Genomic DNA, 25288 nt, shown 5'->3' on the forward strand with positions numbered 1-25288 from the left:
CTGCCATTTCCAAACAAGACAACAACATGAGCTCGAACCTTAAAAAAACGTAACTAAGTACGTACACAAAGTAAATCAAAAGCTCTCCCCTAAAAACATTTTGAATTGGGTTGATATTTTTTAATATAGATAAAGTGTAAAATCTCTGATATAATCCTTGTTAATAACTCTTATTAGATAAGAAAATGAGAATTGAAAGTTTTTTTTCAATATATGTAGGTACCACAAAAGTTTATGGACATGTATCCAAACGTAATCAATCCTGCACGGCGAAGATATCTAGGTGGGTATTGCTGTAACAAAAGTGAGGAGCCGGTCCAATATGAATTTTGACAAGACTGACGCTTTTTAATAATAGTAAGGAATAAGACATACATTTAAGGGGTTTTTTTGGGTAAATTATTTGATTCTAAATTTCTCGAAAAAAATTTATTGTATCAAAAGGTAAATGCAAGAAGTAGTCTGTTTCCATATTCTCCACTAAAAATTGGGAAAATAAATAAATTCAACGTTGAGTTTCCAAAAAAAAGTTATGGATATTATTATTTTTTTTTTAATTAAAGTCGAAACAAATCGTTTTTCTCGGGAAAAAGTATCATCTTGTTTGGGTTTCTTTTTTATTTTGATGTAATAACACGTTTTTTTTTGTTTAATAGATTTAAACAATTTTAGTAGGACTTGATTCCCTATAGTCTGATACTGTGAATATTCCGTTTTATAACATTGGTTGCAATCAAATCGCAATTTCCCAGTCAAATAAACCATAGATTACCCATACATACGTCGATATCTTGAAAATTTGACAACTTATTTTAAATAATAAGCTGTATATATCTCATTTTTCTCGCATATGCAAATAAAAAATGTATCATACCTGTATATTTAAGTTTTTTCTTGGGCTGTTGATTGTCTTTTGTCATTCTTATTTTGAATAAAGTATTTTCCTTCTATAAAACACGGATTGTGATAACCGTATTATGTCTTTTGGTAGATGCAATTTATTGCTATAATGTATTCAATTTCAGGCATGGTGTCTTCCCTTGACGAAGGTGTAGGTACTATCGCCGATGCCTTAGAGAAAAGTGGCCACATGGATAACACAGTCTTTATTTTCTTGAGTGATGTATGTTTTAACTTAAATTTTGAATAGTTGTTAATATCAAAACAATAATATATACTTATAGGAAGAGTTTCTAAAGTTTGTTATTTCCGTAATATTAGTTATTGAAGTGTAAATTATCTACGGCATCAAGACTGTAGTTTATAGTTAACTCTTTAGCTTTGTTGTATTAACATATATGGTACCGTTTCATTATAATGATTTATATTTTCTACAATATTTTGTTATCAGATAATTATTAATACTTAATTCAATTGTTATATGCAACCATAACGCGCTTTAAAAAGGAATAATTACAAATAATCCGATAAAAAAATTTAAACCATTGTCGTCTGCTTGGAATATAAATGTCTGATCGAATCCTTTGGGTCTTACGATATGTCTTTGACCATGGATATTATTTTTATATAATTAATGCTAAACACGAACTTGTGCTTTAAAAATGTAATGCACGTGTATAAAACAACTTGTTTTAAATATATAACTCGAATAGAACATTTCAATAGTAAAATCGAATAATAGTTCTATTTATATAAAAAAAATATTCCTACAAATTGTGTGTTAGCCAAATACTAATTCTAGCGATAGAAAAGATAAATGAATAAAGTTAGATTGAAAGAGATGAAACTTTTCCTGGATAAAATACATAGTAGAGATTCTGAATTTGTTTTTATTTGGTAATAATCAAAATTATCATTCCAACATCAAGTACATTGTTTTAACAGAACGGAGGCAACACTGACGCTGGTGCAAGTAACATACCCCTCAGAGGAATCAAAGGACAGTTATGGGAAGGAGGATCAAAGTCAGCGGGATTTGTATATAGTCCAAGATTTTTTAAGCAGGAAGGTTGTGTACACGAAGGGTAAGAATCTATGGAAAGCACTTATAAAAACACCGTATTGCACAATGTAATTTTACAGACATACGTCCCAAAATTGGTTTCCGTTCTCTAACTTGAGTTTGTCTCAACCAAATGTAATGAAACTTATACACAATGCTTATTACTACATAATACAGATCAAGTATGAATTTTGGTAGCGTCACTCTAACCGTTCAAGAGTTATGCCCCTTTATAAATGAAAAAATTACAAAATTTTTAGTTTCCGTTCTCTAACTTAAGTTTGCCTCTACTAAATGTTATGAAACTTATACACAATGCTTATTACGACAAAACAAAGAATTTTGGTGGGGTCACTTTAACCATTCTAGAGTTATGCCCCTTTATGAATTGAAAAAAAAATGCAAAATTTTTAGTTTCGGTTATCTAACTTAAGTTGCCTTAACCAAATATTATGAAACATATACACAATGCTCATTTCCACAAAACACAGATCAAGTTGAATTTTGGTGGGGTCACTTTTACCATTATCGAGTTATGCCCCTTTATAAATCGAAAAATTGCAAAATTTTTAGTTTCCGTTCTGTAACTTAAGTTTGCCCCAACCAAACATTATGAAACCTATACACAATACTTATTACCACAAAACTCAGATCAAGTACAAATTTTGGTAGCGTCACTTTTATTGTTTTTGAGTTATGTCCCTTTATAATGTTGTATGCAAGCGGGGGCATCATCAGTGTCCATGGGGACACATTTTCCATTTATTTCTGATCTCATTTTTTAATTTAAAAAAATTATACAAGCTCTTGTAACATATTTAGAGACAACCATCACATATGAAAAAACGTGATTTTTGATAATTGCTGAAGAGACAATGGTGTAGTAAAAAACATCAAAGCTGTGATTAAAGGGGCATAACTATAGAATGGTAAAAATGACGCCACCAAAATTCAATTTTGACCTGTGATTTGTGGTAATAAGCATTGTGTATAAGTTTCATACAATTTGGTTGAGGCAAACTAAAGTTAGAGAACAGAAACCAATTTTAGGATGTACGGACGTATGTACAAGTACAGGACGTACATACTTACAGAAGAACAAGGGTAAAACTTAATACGGTGGGGGCATAACAATGGCAGTATGACGACAGGAATAAAAAGTTTATATACACTAGATTCATACAGGTGCTTATAACCCTGTAACACATTTTAGTTGCTGCTGTGAAATTCAGCATTGAGGCAATAACATTTTGAGATTTTTGGTTTTCAGCCATTCATTTGATATACTAGTAAGCATTGCCTCTGTGTTGAATTGACACGTTGTTAATTATAGGTCAATCTTACAGAATCATACTGACTCAGGAATAAAGTGTGAGAATAAAAAGTTCTGGATCCGCCACTGCATGATTAAGCACTTAGAAAGTCATTTTGCTAGTACATGGACAAATGTTATTTAATCATATAAATAATTTCTGCAGCACTTGTCTTGATACACTGAGTTATTCTAAAAAGTAGAAGCTGACTGGGCTGCTTTAAATACACTTGACTGAACTTTAGCCTTATCTTTGTAACCATTTGTGTAGTTATTAATCGTAACACTGAGGAGGCTGTGATACGAACTGTCGTTGAGTCAATGTTTTTCTGTTGTCAGTTTGGATCCACTTGAGCATGCTGAACGAGTGAAGGTCCTTATATCCGCATTGGAATGTGAAACAGCTAGTATTTAATTAGCGGAATTAAAAGTTTTCAAATGTTTTTTGGCATCAAAACCTTCCGATCGATGTTTTGACAAAAACAATGCACTTTTCTATCAAAGCCGGTATTTACCTTTACTCATACTTGGCGTGTGACATAAGCCATATGATTATCGAGTATTTAATATTCTGTCACCTGTGTATAATTGTTCAATCAAACTATTATCACTTGTCAATTATCCGACGGCTTGGTCAAAATATAAACATGTTGCATTTCAGTAATGTCAGTCATACCGGATTCTTTCAATACACTCAGGCTTTTGCTTATTTAATGATAAACATTTGTAAATATAGTTGGTAGTAAAAATGGCGCGGGAAAATGTTCATTCATGAAATATTGTATACACGGGATGTTTATTCTCTTCAACCGTAGGACGGGAGGAGACCCCAGAAACCGGGATTATTGTACTCCCGTCGAAAGGGTTCATATGTGAGGATCTCACGCATGTCTGGGGAATCCCGTAGGAATGCATACAGGCAACATAAACATACAAAAGTCAAAATGGCTGACAGTTCATTTATAGAGGTCAAACCTAATACCATTTACAAATATAAAAATTGAAAAGATTACGATATTCTTAACAATAAGAATTCTTTTATTTCATGAATAAATGTAAAAAAAAACAACAACACCCACCTCGAAATAAATATCAGGCCCTCTAAATTTTTCTATTCATGAATTAAACGTAGAAACCGTAGATTTCTTTTGATTTTATCTTCAGCGCATTGCAGATCCGCGAAGTAGTGTTTGTGATACTCATTTTCAAAATGAAATTTAATTCATTGTCGGTGAACATTCAGTCCTTTTTTATTCAAGCTATAATCTTATCAAAAGAGTAGTAACTCAAAATTTCAGAAGCATCTTCCTAGATTTAGTTTTCAAACACTAGTACTACATTATCTAGGAGTAGAACACTAAGATAGTCTGTCCACTTCCGGTTTGAGGCCGATGCCATAGGAAAGTATTGCTATAGCAAGCTATATCAAACTTTCCAAAAATTGTATTCAATTTCCCAAAGATTGAGAATTTCTCAATTTTGATACAAATTCTTTTTATGTTTCAATGTTTAGAAGGGGCAATGATTACTATATTATTTTTATTTTCAATTAAATAATTTTGGCTTGATTGGAAAAATCTTCAAAGGAAGGTGCAGTATATTTTTTATTATAGTTTGACTTAATAGTTTCAGAAAAGAGGCATTGAAAATGTACTTTTTCAACAACAAAAATCAAATAACCAATTTTTATCTAAATTGGTGTTCATTCTTCATTGAGAAAATATATTCTTGTATTCAAATATACATGTACAATACCTTACACTGTTAAATAGCCGTATAGTGGGTTAATTGGGAATAAACGAATAAATTTCATTGCAGAAAATCCCGAGGTTAGAGATATGCAATTTGGTTTATTGTTTCAAGTTAATAAATGATAATTGTAATTTAAATTAACATTAACTATTGACTAATACCAGATGATTATAATACTGATCTTATATATATATATATATATATAAGATCAAATGCGTTTTGTTAAAATATACTTTTTCACTTTATTGGTCTTTTGGAAAATGTTGTTTGTGCTGTATTTAGACCCCTCTACCAAGAAATTTGTTTTGCATACACACGTATAACAATTGCGGTTTTTATCCAACGCAATCATAGGTTTGAACGTTGTTTTCAATTTAGACTTGTTTATTTTTTTTTCGTTTGGGCTTGTATTATATTTGCCTTCGGGTTAATATGATCCGTTCATCCTATTTTGACTCTTTCAAAATTCAAGAGTCTATCCTAAATTGAGGTAAATTATATGGCCTTCCAAATACCGTTTCGATTCCTAACTTCACTGAAGAGACATTAATTGTCGAAATCCGGATATGGTGTACAAACTTTTGCACCTCATGTTTGCGGTATACCTTCTTTTCCGCAAGTTTATTGTTTTCTGTTTGGTAATAAATTAATAATAAGATCCATTTCTACATCTGGTGATCCGTTTATTTGGCAATCGCCAATGGCAGTCAGCAGGGTTTAAGAACATCAGTTGTTCGACCTGCTAGTCAAATGCGTTTTGTTAAAATATACTTTTTCACTTTTTTGGTCTTTTGGAAAATGTTGTTTGTTTGTTTGTGCTGTATTTAGACCCCTCTACCAAGAAATTTGTTTTGCATGCACACGTATAACAATTGCGGTTTTTATCCAACGCAATCATAAGTTTGAACGTTGTTTTCAATTTAGACTTGTTTATATTTTTACGTTTGGGCTTGTATTATATTTGCCTTCGGGTTTATATGATCCGTTCATCCTATTTTGACTCTTTCAAAATTCAAGAGTCTATCGTAAATTGAGGTAAATTATATGACCTTCCAAATACTGTTTCGATTCCTAACATCACTGAAGAGACATTAGTTGTCGAAATCCGGATATGGTGTACAAATATTTGCACCTCATGTTTGCGGTATACCATCTTTTCCGCAAGTTTATTGTTTTCTGTTTGGTAATAAATTAATAATAAGATCCATTTTTACATCTGGTGATAGTTTTATTTGGCAATCGCCAATGACAGTCAGCAGGGTTAAAGAACATCAGTTGCTCGACCTGCTAGTCAAATGCGTTTTGTTAAAATATACTTTTTCACTTTTTTGGTCTTTTGGAAAATGTTGTTTGTGCTGTATTTAGAAGGGGCAATGATTACTATATTATTTTTATTTTCAATTAAATAATTTTGGCTTGATTGGAAAAATCTTCAAAGGAAGGTGCAGTATATATTTTATTATAGTTTGACTTAATAGTTTCAGAAAAGAGGCATTAAAAATGTACTTTTTCAACAACAAAAATCAAATAACCAATTTTTATCTAAATTGGTGTTCATTCTTCATTGAGAAAATATATTCTTGTATTCAAATATACATGTACAATACCTTACACTGTTAAATAGCCGTATAGTGGGTTAATTGGGAATAAACGAATAAATTTCATTGCAGAAAATCCCGAGGTTAGAGATATGCAATTTGGTTTATTGTTTCAAGTTAATAAATGATAATTGTAATTTAAATTAACATTAACTATTGACTAATACCAGATGATTATAATACTGATCTTATATATATATATATATATATAAGATCAAATGCGTTTTGTTAAAATATACTTTTTAACTTTATTGGTCTTTTGGAAAATGTTGTTAGTGCTGTATTTAGACCCCTCTACCAAGAAATTTGTTTTGCATGCACACGTATAAAAATTGCGGTTTTTATCCAACGCAATCATAGATTTGAACGTTGTTTTCAATTTAAACTTGTATAAATATATATATATATATATATATTTATTCTCAATTAACCATCATTTTGACAAGGTATAGAGAAATACATATATACAATATATACAATATTTAATAAATACAATTAGTACAAGACATTTTATCAACAATAACAGTGGTGGCTTCACACTAGATTAAGCCTGGAATACACACATATTTATTTTTGATTTTGGTAAATTTGCAATTTTATTAAGCTTTGCTTTCTTTTTTGATGACATTAATAATTTATACGTTAAGATATTTGGTTTGGTGTAACAATATTTTTGTATGTTATTTTTCCTCTCCTGTTAAAAAAATGGACATTCCAAAATAAAGTGAAATTCATCCCAGATTTCATTTTTTTTTACACAGTGTACAGTTTCTATTTTGTCTGTTGGTGTTATACCATCTACCAGCTTCAATAGGTAATTTATGATTTGTCGTTCTAAATCTGCAAAATTCTACAAGATTTTTGTTATCTAAAATATCTAAATAAACTTCCGAACTAAAATTATCTTTAAATACTTTGTAATTTACAGCTTTGGGTGATTCTTCTACCATTAAGTGCCAATTCTGTTCAAATTGATCTTTAAAGTAAAGATAAAAGTAAAATAGACCTTGCTTGCATTTTTTCATACATATTTTGTTTATTTTTTTTGTCTTTTCTTTGAAGACACATGCATCGTTTATCCTTAATCATTCATCTCTGATAAATAATTTACAGAATAATGTTATGTAGTGTAGATCAGAAGTGATTATAGGTCTACTATCTAGGTCAATATTATTGTGCATTCAATTATGCAAATAATGAAAGTATAACTACTGTATTATATCAGCACTCTTATTTGCCTAAGAAAAGAATTGGAATAATAGCATTTCAAAAAATTGTTGGAATCAACTTTGATATCAATACACATCTTGTACCATTGTTATTCAATTACTTACACAAGCATAAGATACTGATAAAATACTTTCATAATTATTATCAACTGATTAAATTTGATATATTACTTTTTCAAATTATTTCATAAATAGTAATTCATTACAAATGTTGTTTTACAACCGAACTATATGCAAGTGCATATATAAAATAAAGGAGCTGTTCGTCCAATATTTTCTTAATTTAAGGGCAAATAACAAGTCAAAAGTTGGCAAAAGATGTTTACAATGGTGTATAAAGTTTCTGCAAGTCATAAAAACACAGAATTAGTTTCATGATTTATAATCAACAAAGAATTCTGCAACATCTCCAAATCCAGAGTGATCGCATAGATCCAGCATGGCTGAATCAAAAACGGAGATGTAGAAAGATTTAAAATTAAACACCTATTTTAAAAAAACGAATGATTAGTATGTAACAAATTATAGGTCACCGTACGGTCTTCAATAATGAGCAAAAGCCATACCGTAAATTGAGCTAGAAAAGACCCCTGGAATAAACGTGAAACAATTCAACAAGAAAATAATAACTGATAACAGTAAACGTAAAACAATTAAGGCGGACAGAAGAATTATCACGATCGGAAACAAGATTTTGAATTGTTGACGCCCCTTGAAAGTGAAACCTGTGCGTGAAAACATTTTGTCATACGTTTCATGTTTTTTTGTTGTAATATTGTCTATTTAAGAGGTTAATCCCTCAGGCTGCATCCACCCTATTTAATTAGTCTTCATATAAAAGAGTGAGACATCGGTCACTACAGTTAATTTATTTTTACAGAATGATTCATGCTGTAGATTGGTTTCCAACTATTTTAGACATGGCAGATTTTAATAAAGGTATGCTCTTGATGTGTTATTGGTTATTAGTGTTCTTCGGTTGCAATGTCATTGACGTTTACCAAACCTCCTTCTCCCTTAATGCATCTACATCTTAAAATTGCCTCCTTAATTACATCCATTGAAATAATATAGGTCGTACAAACAACAAAAAACTATAATTTTAACAATAACAACTGCAATATTAGTTCTAACAAGGTACAAAGTACTTCGCAGTATCATCAACATTACGTCACATGAAACAGTATCATCAACATCACGTCAACATGAAACCGTATCATCAACATTACGTCAACATGAAACCGTATCATCAACATTACGTCAACATGAAGCAGTATCATCAACATTACGTAAACATGAAGCAGTATCATCAACGTTACGTCAACATGAAGCAGTATCATAAATTACGTCAATATGAAGCAGTATCATAAATAACGTCAACATGAAGCAAGAATTGTTGATCAGGTCTTGAATACACATACCTTAATTTTTCAGTATTAAATATCTTCTCCTTTTCGGGATATATTTCTAATTCTGTATCTCATTCTAACCAATATAATCATAGCAACATCATAAGTAAACCAATCAGAACCTATATTTGTTAAGTTATAACTCAAGATGGCAAGAATATTGAGTGAAACAAAAATGTTCACATCATGGTGCGAATGTGGAGCGTATCAACTACAACACTTTTGATATTAGCAAAATGAAATTAACAGCAAAAATACCAAGTCTAACAACAACAAACAATAAACTACGATAGTAAAAATATTATGTATAATTTGGAATCATTTAAGCATTATAATGCAGCAAAATATTATATGTAATGAATTTCTGAAGAAGAAAAAAATATTGTTTGGGGATAAAATTTTCTCTAAATTTTGTCTTATACCATATCCTGTTATATTGGGGGGCGGTTTCAGACAACAAGAGAAATATGTGTGATAAAATTGATGGTGTCAGTCAGTGGAAATATATACAGACGTGTCAAGGATCAGGTAGAGAAGAATTCGTGTACCAAATAGATGATTATGTGGCCAAATCTGCAGCAATAAGGTATGCAATCAGTTTTTTTTTTTTTTTTTTTTTTTTTTTTTGCTGTAAGGAAATGTGTTCTTAAATCTTTTCTACTGTAGACGTCATTATTTTACGAACTTTTTTTATTTAATTATTTTTTAATATTCGTTATAAATGAAAACGAAATACATTGCTACGACTCACGGAATAAAACATACACCGTCTCATAAAATGTATAACAAATTCATGAGTTAACGACACCTTCTCCTCCAAATCATAAACTAAAAAACAAATCATACGTTTACTTAGGATTGAATAACTAGCATTTTTGTTGGGCAAAACAAAACAAATTAATATGCATGGGTGGGTGCGCATACCTTGCTGCACAATAAAAAATTAAAAGGGTCAGCTTAAAAAAAAGACATGAAAGGAAATTGTATAATTTAAAATGCAATTTACAGGAGAAAATATAATTTTGATAATGCACTATTTGGATCTATCCCTTTTTGTAGAGTTGGAGACTACAAAATGATTGTCGGGGATCCACGTGTTGTCGATTTCTCATTCGGTCCTAGTGGAAACATTTCATTAAAACTAGTTGATCCAAACAACAAGGACATACGCTTATTTAATTTAAAGAGTAAGTATGCACAAAAAGAAAACGATAGTCTACAGTGTTAATAAAAGGTGCAGCTCACCAAACAAAAAAATTTTAAAATGCAGAATTACACGCCTACAAATCGCCCTTCAACAAACAGAAGATTCGTTTATGAAGTAAGGGTAGCAAAAATAAAAATTGGTACTACGTCTTCAAGTTGTATATTGCCTTGACCACTGTGACATGGTCTGGTTAAGTTTCTAGGTAGCTTTACACGATAGAAAATGTTTTAGTATATAAGTTAGTTGTCTGACATTTGCCCTTGACCTCATTTTCAAGATTAGGTGTGATCCTCAGTAGTTATACATAACAGTTCTACTAAACGTATTTAATGTGGTAAATATATACATACGTCGTACGGCCTTGACCTTATGGTAAGTATATGTCAATAAGACATATGTCGTATGACATTGACCTTATGGTAAGAATATGTTCATCAGACATATGTCGTATGGCCTTGACCTTATGGTAAGTATATGTCCATCAGACATACGCCATATGGCCTTGATCTTATGATAAGTATATGTCCATCAGACATGCGTCATATGGCCTTGATCTTATGGTAAGTATATGTCCATCAGACATACGTCATATGGCCTTGATCTTAAGGTATGTACATGTCCATCAGACATACGTCATATGGCCTTGATCTTATGGTAAGTATATGTCCATCAGACATACGTCATATGGCCTTGATCTTATGGTAAGTATATGTCCATCAGACATATTTCATATGGCCTTGACCTTAAGGTATGTATATGTCCATCAGACATACGTCATATGACCTTGACCTTATGGTAAGTATATGTCTATCAGACATATTTCATGTGGCCTTAACCTTATGGTATGTTATATAGATACAATGGATAAGCGTGGATTCTTGATAAAGAAACCATGAGCCCGGAGGGCGAATGGTTTGTTTTTCATGAATCTACGCTTATCCATTGTATCTATAACTTAAACTATTGTGTTAATTTCTTTTCAAAATTAAAGCCTTTTCTTAATTAGAAGGTATTGTAAGTGACTTTAAATAACCATGTTATCGTGTCCAACGATGCATTGATAAATCTCAGATCACAATTAATTGGTTAACAACATACAAATATAACACTTCTACCTTTAAAGATCTTTATATTACCAGGCATATGAATATTATCTGTTTATACAAAATAAGACATATTCGAAATTATTTCTAATAAAATTGAAAATGGGAAATGGGGAACTTGTCAAAGAGACAACAACCCGAACAAAAAGCATATATAAAGTATATATAATAAGTATGTTATCGAAATTTGTCTACCACTCTAGGCACATCACGATTTTCTCGCATAGGAATTTGCGAACAAACTTTTTTAAAATTATGTAGTAAAACAGATGAAATCATAATATATTTATAAAACAAAAATTGACAAATAGAATGTAATCATTTTTGTTTCAAACATGTAGCCAATACTAATAAAAAAAACGGTAAAACTCGCTATTATTACAAAAATATCCACTATAACATGCAAATTTAGAAAAAAACAGGATAACTTAAGAATTCGAACAACAGAGAGAATACAGGGATTCGAACCTAAACCGACAAATCCCTATCTTTAACTCATTGATTTTAACCATGCTAACCTCGCGGCTACCAACTCATACTATACGACTGCCTATTTTGTCTATATAAAGGTACAAGCCCTGTGTGTCCGATGAACCAATGTATATCAGATGTTCATTTAAATATATAAAATAGACATCTATAGTGTAACCCATTGGTAGCCGAGAGGTTTCGTCGATGTGTTGATGTCAGTCACACATAATAGATTTCAAGGAAGGGTTCGATTCCCAGTGAAGGCATATAAAAATTACAAAAACTAAAGGTAAGTTTTTAAATTAATTCCATTAGTGAACAGAAATCAGTAAATTAGCCAATTCAAACTTAATGAAATTAGGCACACAAAGGAAACAATTGAATATAATTTAGTGAGTCAGTTTCAGAGGCAGATTTAGGACGCGTTGATTCTAGAAAAAGAATCCACGGTAAATGAATAGGCTGACGTCACCACAATGGTTTAAGTATATATAAGATAAGATGTTGTATAATTGCCAATGAGACAACTATCCACTAAAGTTCAAATGAAGTGGATGTAAACAATTATAGGCAACCGTACGGCCATTTGTCAGACATATGTCACATGGTTATGTTCGAATAGTTATAAGTTTTCAGGATTGGGTCTGTTCCTTGGTAACTAGGCAGTACAAGACTGTTCCTCGGTACCTATAAGGAAAAGTTAACAATAATATAAATGTGTATTCTTTATTATACCCCACGCAACGAGTTGCGGAGGGTATAATGTTTTTGACCCGTCCGTTCGTCTGTCCGTCCGTCTGTCTGTCCGTCCGTCAGTCCGTCAGTCCTGTTTCTTGTCATCGCAACTCCTCTCAAACTACACAACAGAATTTTACGAAACCTTTTTAGATAATAAGGACATATTATGTAGTTGTGCATATTGACAGGAAATTACGATTCAATTCTTTTTCTAGGAGTTACGCCCCTTTGAACTTATTTACTTTAATGTACTACTGCAACAGTTTGTCATCGCAACTTCTCTCAAACCACACAACAGAATTTAATGAATCCTTTTCAGATAATAAGGACATACTACGTATATGTGCATATCGACAGGAAATTACGATTCAATTTTTTTTCCAGGAGTTACGCCCCTTTGAACTTATTTGCCCAATATACTACTGCAACCTTTTGTCATCGCAACTCCTCTCAAACCACACAACAGAATTTCATGAAATCTTTTCAGATAATAAGGACATACTACGTAGATGTGCATATCGACAGGACATTACGATTCAATTTTTTTTTCCAGGAGTTACGCCCCTTTGAACTTATTTGCCCAATATACTACTGCAACCTTTTGTCATTGCAACTCCTCTCAAACCACACAACAGAATTTCATGAAACCTTTTCAGATAATAAGGACATACTACTTACATGTGCATATCGACAGGAAATTACGATTCAATTTTTTTTCCAGGAGTTACGCCCCTTTGAAATTATTTGCCCAATATACTACTGCAACCTTTTGTCATCGCAACTCCTCTCAAACCACACAACAGAATTACATGAAACTTTGTAGATAATAAGGACATACTATGTAGATGTGCATATTGACAGGAAATTATGATTCAATTTTTTTTTCTGATACAATTTTTTTTTCTTACACTTATTTTATTTCTCCAATGACAATGTGGGGACGTGGGGTATGTGAGCGTGCTCACTAAGGTTCTTTCATTACGAATGTTAGGTCCATCCTATATGATAGTATTGGCCCTAATTTCACGCTCCAGTGATTAACTTGGGCAAAATAATGTTGGGCTTCAAGGATTAGGTATGTCAGTATTGCATAACAGGTGATCAATACTTGAAATGTGGATTGAAATTCTAATTCTAACATTCTGTATGAGAAACATTATGTCCGTCAGACAAATATCATTTGAACTTGATCTCATTTTTTAGCTCACCTGGCCCAGAGGGTCTAGTATAAAAATCTTTCCGATGACCCCGTCCATCAACCAAGATGGCCGCCATGGCTAAAAATAGAACATGGGGGGGGGGGTAAAATGCAGTTTGGCTTATATCTCTGAAACTAAAGAATTTAGAGCAAATCTGACTCGGGAAAAAATTGTTCATCAGGTCAAGATCTATCTGCCCTGAAATTTTCAGACAAATCAGACAAATTTGTTAAGCAAAGTAAGTTCTACAAATAAGTCTAAACATGACCAAAATTGTCAATTGACCCTTTAAGGAGTTATTGCCAATTTTTCACAATTTTTTGTAAATTTTTGTAATCTTTTACAAAAAAATATTCTCCTGAAATTACTGGGCCAAGTTAAACCATACTTGGTCTAAATCATCCTTAGGGTATCTAGTTTAAAAAATGTATCCAATGACCGCGCCCACCTACTAAGATGACCGCCATGGCTAAAATTTAAACATAGAGGTAAAATGCAGTATGCAGTTTTTGGCTTATATCTCTGAAACTAAAGTATTTAAAGCAAATTTAACGGGGTTCAATTGTTTATCAGGTCAACATGACCAAAATTGTCAATTGACCCCTTAAGGAGTTATTGCCCTTTAAAGTCAATTCTTCACTATTTTTCGTAATTTTTTTTTTTAATCTTTTACAAAAATCTTCTCCTCTTAATCTACTTGGCCAAATGGAATTAAACTTAGCCATAATTTTTATTAGTGTATCTTGATTTAAAAATGTATCCGATGACCCTGTCCTACAACCAACATGGTCCCCATTTGTAAAAATAGAACATAGGGGTTCACTATAGAAGTCTATGGGGAAAATGTAAAAAAACAATTTCAAATGGTCACAACTTGAAAACTCATTTAAATGTTTACTTATTTGCACATTTTGTTTTGCTAATCATTTTGGCTTTTTAAAGTTTCTATCTATCTTTTATAGTTTTTAAGACATTAAATAAAAACTGGAAAAAAAATGATAAAAAGCGGCATTAAAGGGCAATAACTCCGATAAGGACTTATTGTCAAAAACTTTCATAAACATTAATGAAAGTGAAATAGTGAAATAATAACTCGCTTTTAGCAGCCAGTTTGGTTCAATTTTGTCAAAATAAGCTAAGAAACATCGCTGATAAATTATTCACTTGCAAGTAAGTAAATAATTCGACCTCACTGCATCCGTATTCATGTGACCTTCAATTTAACCCCTTAGCTAGAGATTGGTTACGCATGAATTAATCGTGTTCTGTTATTAGACCTTTTCAACAATTGTCTACACCTACAGTTGAGAACGACTACGACAGGTCAGATATGAGGGGTCGTCTCAAAAAATAAAATTGAAAAATTATTATTGATCGCATATGATTATTTTGATTGCAAATGAGACTACTATCCAACATGACGTGTATAAAAGCAATTGTTGTGTACCGTACCTTATTTTGTTTTTTAAGTATTTACTTATTAAGATTAAACTTATTTGTGAATTGACTGTGAAGAAAAGGAAGGACTTCGATATTTCATTTCTTTTAGACGTAGAGTTGGAAAATAAAAAAACAAACTGAAAACAAACTGAAAACAAACCTGTATGTTTGTATTAGATGTGTTATTAATCAACGTTTTATGTCTGTTGACTAGGGCGGTACATGTTTTCTACAATGTCTGTTATTTTTGGCTTCGAATGCCTCAATGATACTCATTACTTTATATCTATTTAATTCATCAATTTGAGTTCAACTTGAAATCGATATTCAGCGACAATGCAATTTAAATTTCGACTATTTCTCTTTAAATTATCCGGTTTACTGTGCCGTCGATGGACCTGCTCCTCGGCAACTAGATGCCGTAGCTGACCAGAGAAAGGAGGAAGCTGATGAATTGCCTCGCCCTAATGTTGTACGACCAAAACAAACTTAAAGCAAAATAGCGCCCACAAATGAACCTCATTCGCGAGAATCAGCCGGAGTACAATAAATTCATAACAAAATAGGTACCAAGATTTTTTAAGGCCCTTGGTGTCTCTTCTGATTAAGATTCAGATTCAAATCGTAAGCTTTTTTTCGTTTTCTTGTTATTTTTATGACTTCCGAAATAGGAAAAAAATAAAACAATGCAACATATAAAACAGACATTCAGAATTACAGCATGGTCTCAATTTGCTTAAAGACCACCATCCCCAACCCCAAAAAAGAAAAAAAGGAAACAAAGTTACTATCTTTGATCGAATAAAAAGGAAATAAATATAAGAGCATTGAAGAGCGAAGCATAATGTCAAAATATAAAATTGTCAACTAAAAATTCTATTGGGACAAAAACTTACCAATTGCAATGACCAAATTGTTCAGGTATTGCTTCAGGCGCATAAAACCTCCTCTATATATGGTCAGAGATGAAATTTTAAAGCCATTATGCATGAAAAAAAAATTGAAAAAAGTAGAATACCAAAGCAATGTCCTGAAAAGAGTAAGGGTAAGCAGTTCTCGCTTCTTGCAAGACACACGAAGGTCATTTTTCGGAAACAAGGAAAGGAATCTACGACAAAGTGACAAGGTATGTTGTCTTGCGGGACACGGACAACCTATAACGGTCAATCAGCTCGGCACTGTCCAAAAGACATTGCAATGACAACAAGTTCTGTTGAGATATGAATACCATACGCATCACTGAAGAGACATTAATTGTCAAAATGTGCATGTGGCGCAGACAAAATGGTGCCGTTAATGTTTCCAGTTCATTAAGGAAACATCACAACAATAACATGGTATCTTCAAGCGAAGTAGTCCCTCGTAACAAAATTATCGATGAGGCCTTTTCCTTTGACCTTTAAACCAATAGGCTTTTACCCCTCCCAAAATTGAATGTGTTCAACAAGTGACGTGAAGATCGGTTGAGAAACACAAACTCTAGCGGACGGACGGCAGTCCTGTTACAATGTTCCTTCCGCAAATTTCATAAACAGTATTACAAAAACGAATTAATCGCTATTGGTATGTGGAACAATCTGCGTTGACAGACTCGCTTATCTAAACACTCACATAATCATAAAATATAAGAAGAAAAAAAGGCAGATTACGATGTGAATTGATTGCAGTAATTATTTACTTGAAGGTTTAATAAATTCAACGTAAAATGTCGTTTGAATACAAGTAATTAGAATGTAATACAAAAAAGAGATAGAGATATAATTCATATTTGTTTAAAATGTTCTTTCGTCAAAATAGTGTAAAACGATGAATCAAAGGTGTAAACGTAATACTATTCATGAATGGTTGTTAATTTTGAGAAGACCCCTTCATTTTACCTGTAAACTGTAGGTGTCATTAGTCGGTAACGAGAGTTGTTGAAAAGGTCTATTAAAAGGAAAAGAATGTCAACATTGAAAGTGAAACAAGCGTAAACCATTTGATTGACTAATTAGATAAAAAAAAAACTCATTCTCATACAGGTAAACACGATGATGCGTTGCGTCGGAGACAAAAAAAATAAGTATCATCAGAAAAATCCAAATAAAGTCCTTTGGATCCAGATCAATCGACTGATAGTAATTTTAATGTAAAATAGAAAGAGAAATGTTTTTAAAAATTGAATTATAACATTAGATAGTTTATATTTTTGTTTACTCCATTTGGGCCCAGTATAGCATCTTCTTATGATTTCAGATGATCCTACCGAGAGTAACAATCTTGCTTCTAGATTACCCGACAAAGTGAAAAAGATGAAGATTAGACTGGATGAATTGAGAAAAGACAGTTTGCCAATAGAATTTCCTGTGTGGGAATCGAATGAAATAGGAAGTCCTAATAATATTGTCAGTACCGAATGGTGCTCTGTTTGAGTTAAATAAAATATGAAAGTATTCATTAGTATAATTAATGGCTGTTAGCATGCATCACTAGGTACCACATAATAGATTCCAATCCAAAAATCAAAATCCAAAGACATTACATTAATAATCAAATGTAAGAAGAGATATATTTGAGAAATAAAGAAAGACTTGTTTGAAAAAAAAAGACATTGTTGGATATGTGCTAACCTCTAGATGTCATGTGGGTCGCTTTTGGTTGCTGGGTTGCTGTGTAATTGCTGTCCGTCCCATACCTTTCTAATATCATTTTCAAATCAAAAGACTATCTCAAAAGTCGACAGGTATGGCATATGTTGGAACCTCAAGAGTTGGCAAAAAACCACGCCCTCTGCATATAAATGAACTTTTGTAACAACTCACTGAGGGATCAATAGGTGGTGTGTTGCCAGTTTAAATTTCTGTACCTATCCAACATGGCCTCATTTTCCAGTGACAATCCAACTTTCCTGCTCCTCTTCATCTCGGTCAAACATTGCAGAACCTAGCTATTGTATAAATTAATAATTTGCTCTTATTCCGACCATGCATGAAGTATTTGCCACAGGACATTAAGGGAAACAAATATCAATCAATCATCCATATCTGTTAGCTTATTATAGATAATATTATGAAAACCTTAATTAAAAACAGATCTTGAAGTAACAGTTACCTGAAAATGATCTTGTTGATCTTAGGCATACCTGATTTGGAGAATTTGGTAATGTTTGCAGATCTCCGATGTCTCTGTTTAATTTATTCACAAAAAAGTTTAATTGGGTGATTCAGAGCATGACTATGCGGTATGGACTTTGCACATTGTTGAAGGTCGTACTGTGACCTATAGTTGTTAATTTCTGTGTCATTTAGTCTTTTGTAGAGAGTTGTCTTATCGGCAATCATACCACATTTTTTTAATTTTTATATGACGAATTGTACAGACATCCGTCTATTGTTGACCTCAAGAGATCTTTTGGTTTTTTAGTCTTTTTACTGCTACCTCACTGCAATAGCCCCGCATATCATCTTATGTATATACTTGCACTGAAGTTTGGTTCATCCAATTTAACTTTTCAAATGTCTAATATCTGGTCTATGAATATAAAACCCTGTTCCTGGTACAAAGAAGTCTTAGAACATTGAGCAGAAAGAAATAGGGTAGGTTAGGGGAGGGTTGGACACCAGTATACCTGTAACGTTAGTTTGGATTGTTTTACATTTGTCATTTCAAGGCTTTTAAATATTGCTATGTGGTAAATATTCAACTCATGGTTGAAGGCCCTACAGTGTCCTCTATTTGATAACTTCCAGGTCATTTGGTCTCTGGATTTGAGTTGTCCCATTGGCAATCATACTACATTTTGTTATCTTTATGAAGGTAGGTAAAATGAAAAGTTATTTGCATAGACCGTAGTAGTTGTGTTATAGGCATACTTGCACAGAATTAGCAATATTAGCAATACAATGTGAGGAATGTTTATAGTCAAGAGGACTGTAGCAATAATGGTGGAGGAATGTACAACGTTGCGCACAATGATAGAAGAATACAGCAGTACAAAAGAAAAGAAATAATTTTCTACTTATTATATTTGCAACAACTCCCAAGCTAAGCATATGACTAGTTTGAATGCAAAGTATATAGACATGATTCCAAGAATATACTCCGTTGAAGATATTGATTCAATAAGGGGGCATAGTATTGCAGGCATTACGTTTAGAACTTCAAGACTGAAGTCTAGTTTAAGTTCTCTGTATGCAAATTATGACTTTCACTTAGACATGGTGAACGTGTTGGTAATTATCGTCCTCCCTTCAGTGAAAAGTGTAACACTAGCCATTACTAACTATCTATATGTTTGTGAATCAAATAAGACACAAAGTGCTACAGATTGTATTAGATTAACCAACCACCCAGTAGATAATAAAAACAATACAATTCATCCATATGCGACTATATTCAACAATTTGAACTTCCACAGGATTATAATGCGACTGTGTGTCTGTTTCAGAGTGAAGTATGGGTTGATCTTAGACAATTTATTAGTGGACACCCAACAATCAAAGGACCTTATTTCAATACAAGACAATGGCAATACTTTAAGAGACTGAAACCATACATTGATAGTTCTATCTCTAATGCACTTATTTAGAGCAATCCATCAGATTTGTGATTTCTTTCATCAATTCAGTTCAGTGAATAATCACTGGGTTTTAAATTGTCAGTCCAGCAAACCTTCTCTTGGTTTTAAATGGCTAGTTAAAGGTCACAAGTTTGTCCATTCAATATGCTAAAATCGAGGTGTAGAAGACTTTCTCCTGATGTTTTTAAACAGAAACAAACTTATGAACAAATTATTTCTAGATTTTTTAAGATAATGAAAAGATTCTTTTCAAATAACAATTTTAAAATCATAATATCAAATCAGCTAACTGCTGTATATATACATACAAACACATCATTCAACATTATCAGCAGAAAATATTCATTGTAAAAATATATAAAAGTTATCCTGATACAATTAAAGTATCTAAGTGGTTAATTGAAATCATATTCCAAAATAATATTTACTGAGACATTTCAAAATTACTAGGATTTTAGAAATATTGTGTTTACCACATATAACATACAGAGGGAACAAACATTTTCCGTTAAAAATTAATAATACTGAATTCTTAAAAAGATGGAAAAACATGTGTATATCAATCAAGAAAATGACATAATATTTCTCATAAAATATAAAACAACAATACCATTAATCAAATAACAATTTAGTAACAAATCAGCTAACTGATGAATATGTTTATATCACCAACACAACCATTAGAAAATATTTATTGAAAACATATGGAAATGTGGCCGGAATATAAAAATACATTTAATGGGACACAAACCTGAGCAAAAAACAAAGTTATAATGATTCATTTTAATTAAAGAATTACGATTGGATGGAAAATACTTTGAACTTAATGTGGTAGATAACAAGGAATAAAAAAGTGAACATACTGTTTAATGCATCTGCAAAGACTTCTACACATAAATGTTCTTATAACATAGCCATTGTTCTAACAGGTGACAATAATATAAACTATCTAAATACCTAATTAATAACTATACACATACATATAAAGAAAGAACCAAATTAGATTTGAAAATGTCAAGTTCAACATTCAAATATGAGTATGATTGATTATGCTATAGATGCAAATATAACTTGACTTTAATATATCAAAATGAAAACAATATTTGCCTGAGCGATTTTTTAAATGTCAACATTGGATAATGAAAAGCACCATGATTTTTGTAAATATAATAATAAGAGCAATGAAAAACAAAATGGTTTTGGAAATATAATAAAAAGAGCAATGAAAAGCACCATTATCTTTGTAAATAAAATAGAAAAACTCTTGTTAACTTGCTATATTCAAAACGACAATGAAAAGTCTGTCATTTAAATCTTTCGGTGAATGTTCACTGAGCTTGATTTTAGTATAAATACTCTACCCCTCCCCTGAGCAGATCACATTCTTGTTTTCATAAAAAGGAACTGTACTTCAACTGTAAAAATGGATCTTGCTATTGAAATTGCCAAGGAATTGGAATAAATGTCAAAAATCAAATGGGTAGACTGCAGACAAATACCGCGCTCGGTCTGCACAGAACATTCAGAGTGTAGAAAGGAAATGGGGACTATTTCAAGCTTTACAGATTCAGTAAAATATTAGTCGGAATATACCATGACATTTTGCATGGAGAATTGCAAAAGTCAGAGTCATCGTTGTACTATGCTGACAATTCCATAGTACTTGGACTTTTAGTGCTAGCTGATAAAGTTGCAAATGTCAGCATTTTGCAAATGTGTCACAAGATACAACATACAAGGTGAGCATTTTTTTTTTTTATATTTGATCATGATAATGGTCCGGCTTATTTCTCCTCCTGTTTGAACGCATTAGTGGTGCTGAAGGGGGAGGTGCTGGTGGTCAATTTATTGTCGAAGGTTGAGGTGCTGGTGGTTTATTTACGGCCGGGGGGGAAGGTGCTGGTGCTCCTTTAATTACAGGTTTGAGTGGTGCCGATGGTTCATTACTAACAGGCGGGAGTTGTGCGGGTGGTCCATTAATTACAGGTGGGGGTGGTACCGGTGCTCCATTAATTACAGGTGGTAGTGGTACCGGTGGTCCGTTGATAACAGTTGGGAGTACCGGTGGTCCATTAATAACAGGTTGGAGTGGTACCGGTGCTCCGTTAATTACAGGTGGCAGTGGTACTGGTGGTCTATTAATAACAGTTGGGAGTGGTGCCGGTGGTCCATTAATAACAGCTGGGAGTGGTGCCGATGGTCCATTAATTACAGGTGGGAGTGGTGCCGATGGTCCATTAATAACAGGTGGGAGTGGTGCCGGTGGTCCATTAATTATAGGTGGGATTTGTACCGGTGGTCCATTAATAACAGGTAGGAGTGGTGCCGCTGGTCCATTAATAACAGGCGGGAGTGGTACCAGTGCTCCATTAATAACAGGTGGGAGTGGTATCGATGGTCTATTAAAAACAGGAGTGGGGTTTTGCATTTCAGCATACATATGTCTAAGTCTTTGGTAAAATTGAATACTTAGCCCCACTCCTATTATTATCAGCACAAATATAGCCTGCATCCAGTGTACAATATTTAATTTACTTATATTAAAGAGGCATTAATCAAATAATTGTTGGTGATGTTTCTTATTATGATTGCTTTGATGAAAATAGAACACATTCAATGAGCTCACTATGACGAATTCAGCTCAATCTCGTTAATCCTCTTTCTGCTCTTCATCCACTCAGAAAAGGCACGCTGCCTTACAGTTCGTCGCAAAGATTGTCTTCTACGCCTTTTCATAATTAACTTGGCAACTTGCCAAGTTATGAATCCCACTGTACCTAAATAAGAAAATAAGTATTTCAAAATTTTTTTTTAAAAATACCCAAGACACATACAATCAATCATTTGAGGTATAGACTTGGTTAATGTCTAAGTATTTAGAACAGTAAAAGAAAAATTCGTAAGGGTTCCGCGGAACCCAGTGTCTCGCCTACTTTTGCTGTTAGTCGCAGGCTCAACAAAAATGGGAAAAAATATTAAGAATTTTCCTCTAGATACTATCTTTTGACTGTAAGAAGATTCTGTCCAAGTTTGGTAAAAATCCAGGATAGTTTATGAATCTAATAAATGTTTTCAAAACTTGAACTGCAGACTGTATGTAATGTTAACTTGAAGAAAAACTAAATCCATTTATAATATACGGAAAAACAGGAAATAATTTTTTACAAAATTTCCTTCTAGATACTAGCTTTTGATCATAAACAAGCTTCTCCCCAAGTTTGGTACAAATCCAGGATAGTTTAAGAAGGTTATTAAAATTTGAAAAACTTTAACCACAGAGTGAATGTAATGTTAACTGGCAGAAAAACGAAGTCCATTTATAAGTAAAATAAGGATAAACCGGATTTCTTCTTTTACAAAATTTACTTCTGGATACTATCTTGTGATCATAAACAAGCTTCTGTCCAAGTTTGGTAGAAATCCAGGATAGTTTAAGAAAGTTATTAAAATTTCAAAAACTTTTATCACATTGTGAATATTAGTGGACGCCGCCGCCGACGACGACGACGACGACGGAATATAGGATCGCTATGTCTGGCTTTTGCGACAAACGTCGCAGGCTCGACAAAAAAGATATTAAACATCACCCTAGTGTTGCGTCCATAATGAATTAGTAAATATACATACACACCGGTGACTACATTTCTTTTTTGCATGTTGATCAAACTTGCATGTATTACATATTAGAGGTGCCAGGCTTATAATTTATATTACACCAGACGTATGTTTCGCCTATAAATGACTCATCAGTGACACTCAAATCAAAATAATTGAAAAGTCAAATAAAGTAGAAAGTTGAGGAGCATTGAGAACCAAAAATTCCAAAAGGTTATGTCAAATACGGCTAAGGTAATCTGTGTCTGGAGTTGTAAAGTCCTTAGTATTTCAAATAATTTATACCTGTACAATGGCAGAAATAACAGCAAATCCCCAACTTACCAATGGACTCAACCACGAATCCAACCACCCATCCAAGTGTGCTCTGTTCTGCTTCCTAGAATAAAAATAAAATATTAATATTCTTGGTTTTCTTTCTTCAGAAATGATATGGCCTCATCCAATCTGATCCAACCACCATGGCACCAGGATGATGAAATCAGTTAGGAGGAGGAGGAGGAGGAGGAGGAGGAGATGTAACAGAATAAAAGAAAAGAACCTTAGTGAGCGCGCTCACATACCCCACGTCCCCATATTGTCATTGGAGAAATAAAATAAGTGTAAGAAAACAAAATTGTATCAGAAAAAAAAATTGAATCATAATTTCTGGTCAATATGCACATCTACATAGTATGTCCTTATTATCTACACAGTTTCATGAAATTATGTTGTGTGGTTTGAGAGGAGTTGCGATGACAAAAGGTTGCAGTACTATATTGGGCAAATAAGTTCAAAGGGGCGTAACTCCTGGAAAAAAAATTGAATCGTAATTTCCTGTCGATATGCACATCTACGTAGTATTTCCTTATTATCTGAAAAGGTTTCATGAAATTCTGTTGTGTGGTTTGAGAGGAGTTGCGATGACAAAAGGTTGCAGTAGTATATTGGGCAAATAAGTTCAAAGGGGCGTAACTCCTGGAAAAAAATTGAATCGTAATTTCCTGTCGATATGCACATCTACGTAGTATGTCCTTATTATCTGAAAATGTTTCATGAAATTCTGTTGTGTGGTTTGAGAGGAGTTGCGATGACAAACTGTTGCAGTAGTACATTAAAGTAAATAAGTTCAAAGGAGCGTAACTCCTAGAAAAAGAATTGAATCGTTATTTCCTGTCGATATGCACAACTACATAGTATGTCTTTATTATCTAAAAAGGTTTCGTGAAATTCTGTTGTGTGGTTTGAGAGGAGTTGAGATGACAAGAAACAGGACTGACGGACTGACGGACTGACGGACGGACAGACGGACAGACGGACGGACGGGTCAAAAACGTTATACCCTCCGCAACTCGTTGCGTGGGGTATAACAAGATGAGGCGCAATCGCCATGCGCCTCAATTAAAGATGCACAATAGTTTCATACATTGTACATATTCAACATGTATTCAACTATTTTGATTTGAGTGTCACTGATGTCAGAGTCTTTTATAGACGAAACACACGTCTGGTGTAATATAAATTATAAGCCAGGCACCTTTAATATATAATACATGCAAGTTTGATCAACATGCAAAAAAGGAATGTAGTCAATGGTGTGTATGTATACTTACTATTCAATTATGGACGCAACACTAGGGTGATGTTTAATATCATTTTTCTTTAACTGTTCTTAATACTTAGACATTAACCAAGTGGATACCTCAAATGATTGA

At 32.8% G+C, this 25288-nt stretch overlaps 2 protein-coding genes across 4 annotated transcripts in view; both read left to right on the top strand.

The window, feature by feature from the left end:
- Nucleotides 1–17855, top strand: part of LOC127709207 (arylsulfatase B-like) — a 144133-nt gene extending 126278 nt beyond the window's left edge. For all 3 annotated transcript variants that reach the window (XM_052214606.1, XM_052214608.1, XM_052214607.1), the window contains 7 exons: nt 220–283; nt 1026–1123; nt 1846–1985; nt 8735–8793; nt 9717–9849; nt 10323–10450; nt 17657–17855. In XM_052214606.1, the coding sequence (XP_052070566.1) occupies nt 220–283; nt 1026–1123; nt 1846–1985; nt 8735–8793; nt 9717–9849; nt 10323–10450; nt 17657–17832 (798 nt within the window). In that variant the 3' untranslated portion in view covers nt 17833–17855. The remainder of the gene's footprint in view (nt 1–219; nt 284–1025; nt 1124–1845; nt 1986–8734; nt 8794–9716; nt 9850–10322; nt 10451–17656) is intronic.
- Nucleotides 17856–21675: 3820 nt separating this feature from the next.
- Nucleotides 21676–25288, top strand: LOC127709641 (S-antigen protein-like). Its single transcript, XM_052215247.1, has 3 exons — nt 21676–21718; nt 21933–22358; nt 25257–25288. The coding sequence occupies exons 1-3, from the start codon at nt 21676–21678 to the stop codon at nt 25286–25288; spliced, it is 501 nt and encodes a 166-aa protein (XP_052071207.1).

This window comes from Mytilus californianus, unplaced genomic scaffold (assembly GCF_021869535.1).
Source record: "Mytilus californianus isolate M0D057914Y unplaced genomic scaffold, xbMytCali1.0.p SCAF_7, whole genome shotgun sequence".
Taxonomy (NCBI): domain Eukaryota; kingdom Metazoa; phylum Mollusca; class Bivalvia; order Mytilida; family Mytilidae; genus Mytilus; species Mytilus californianus.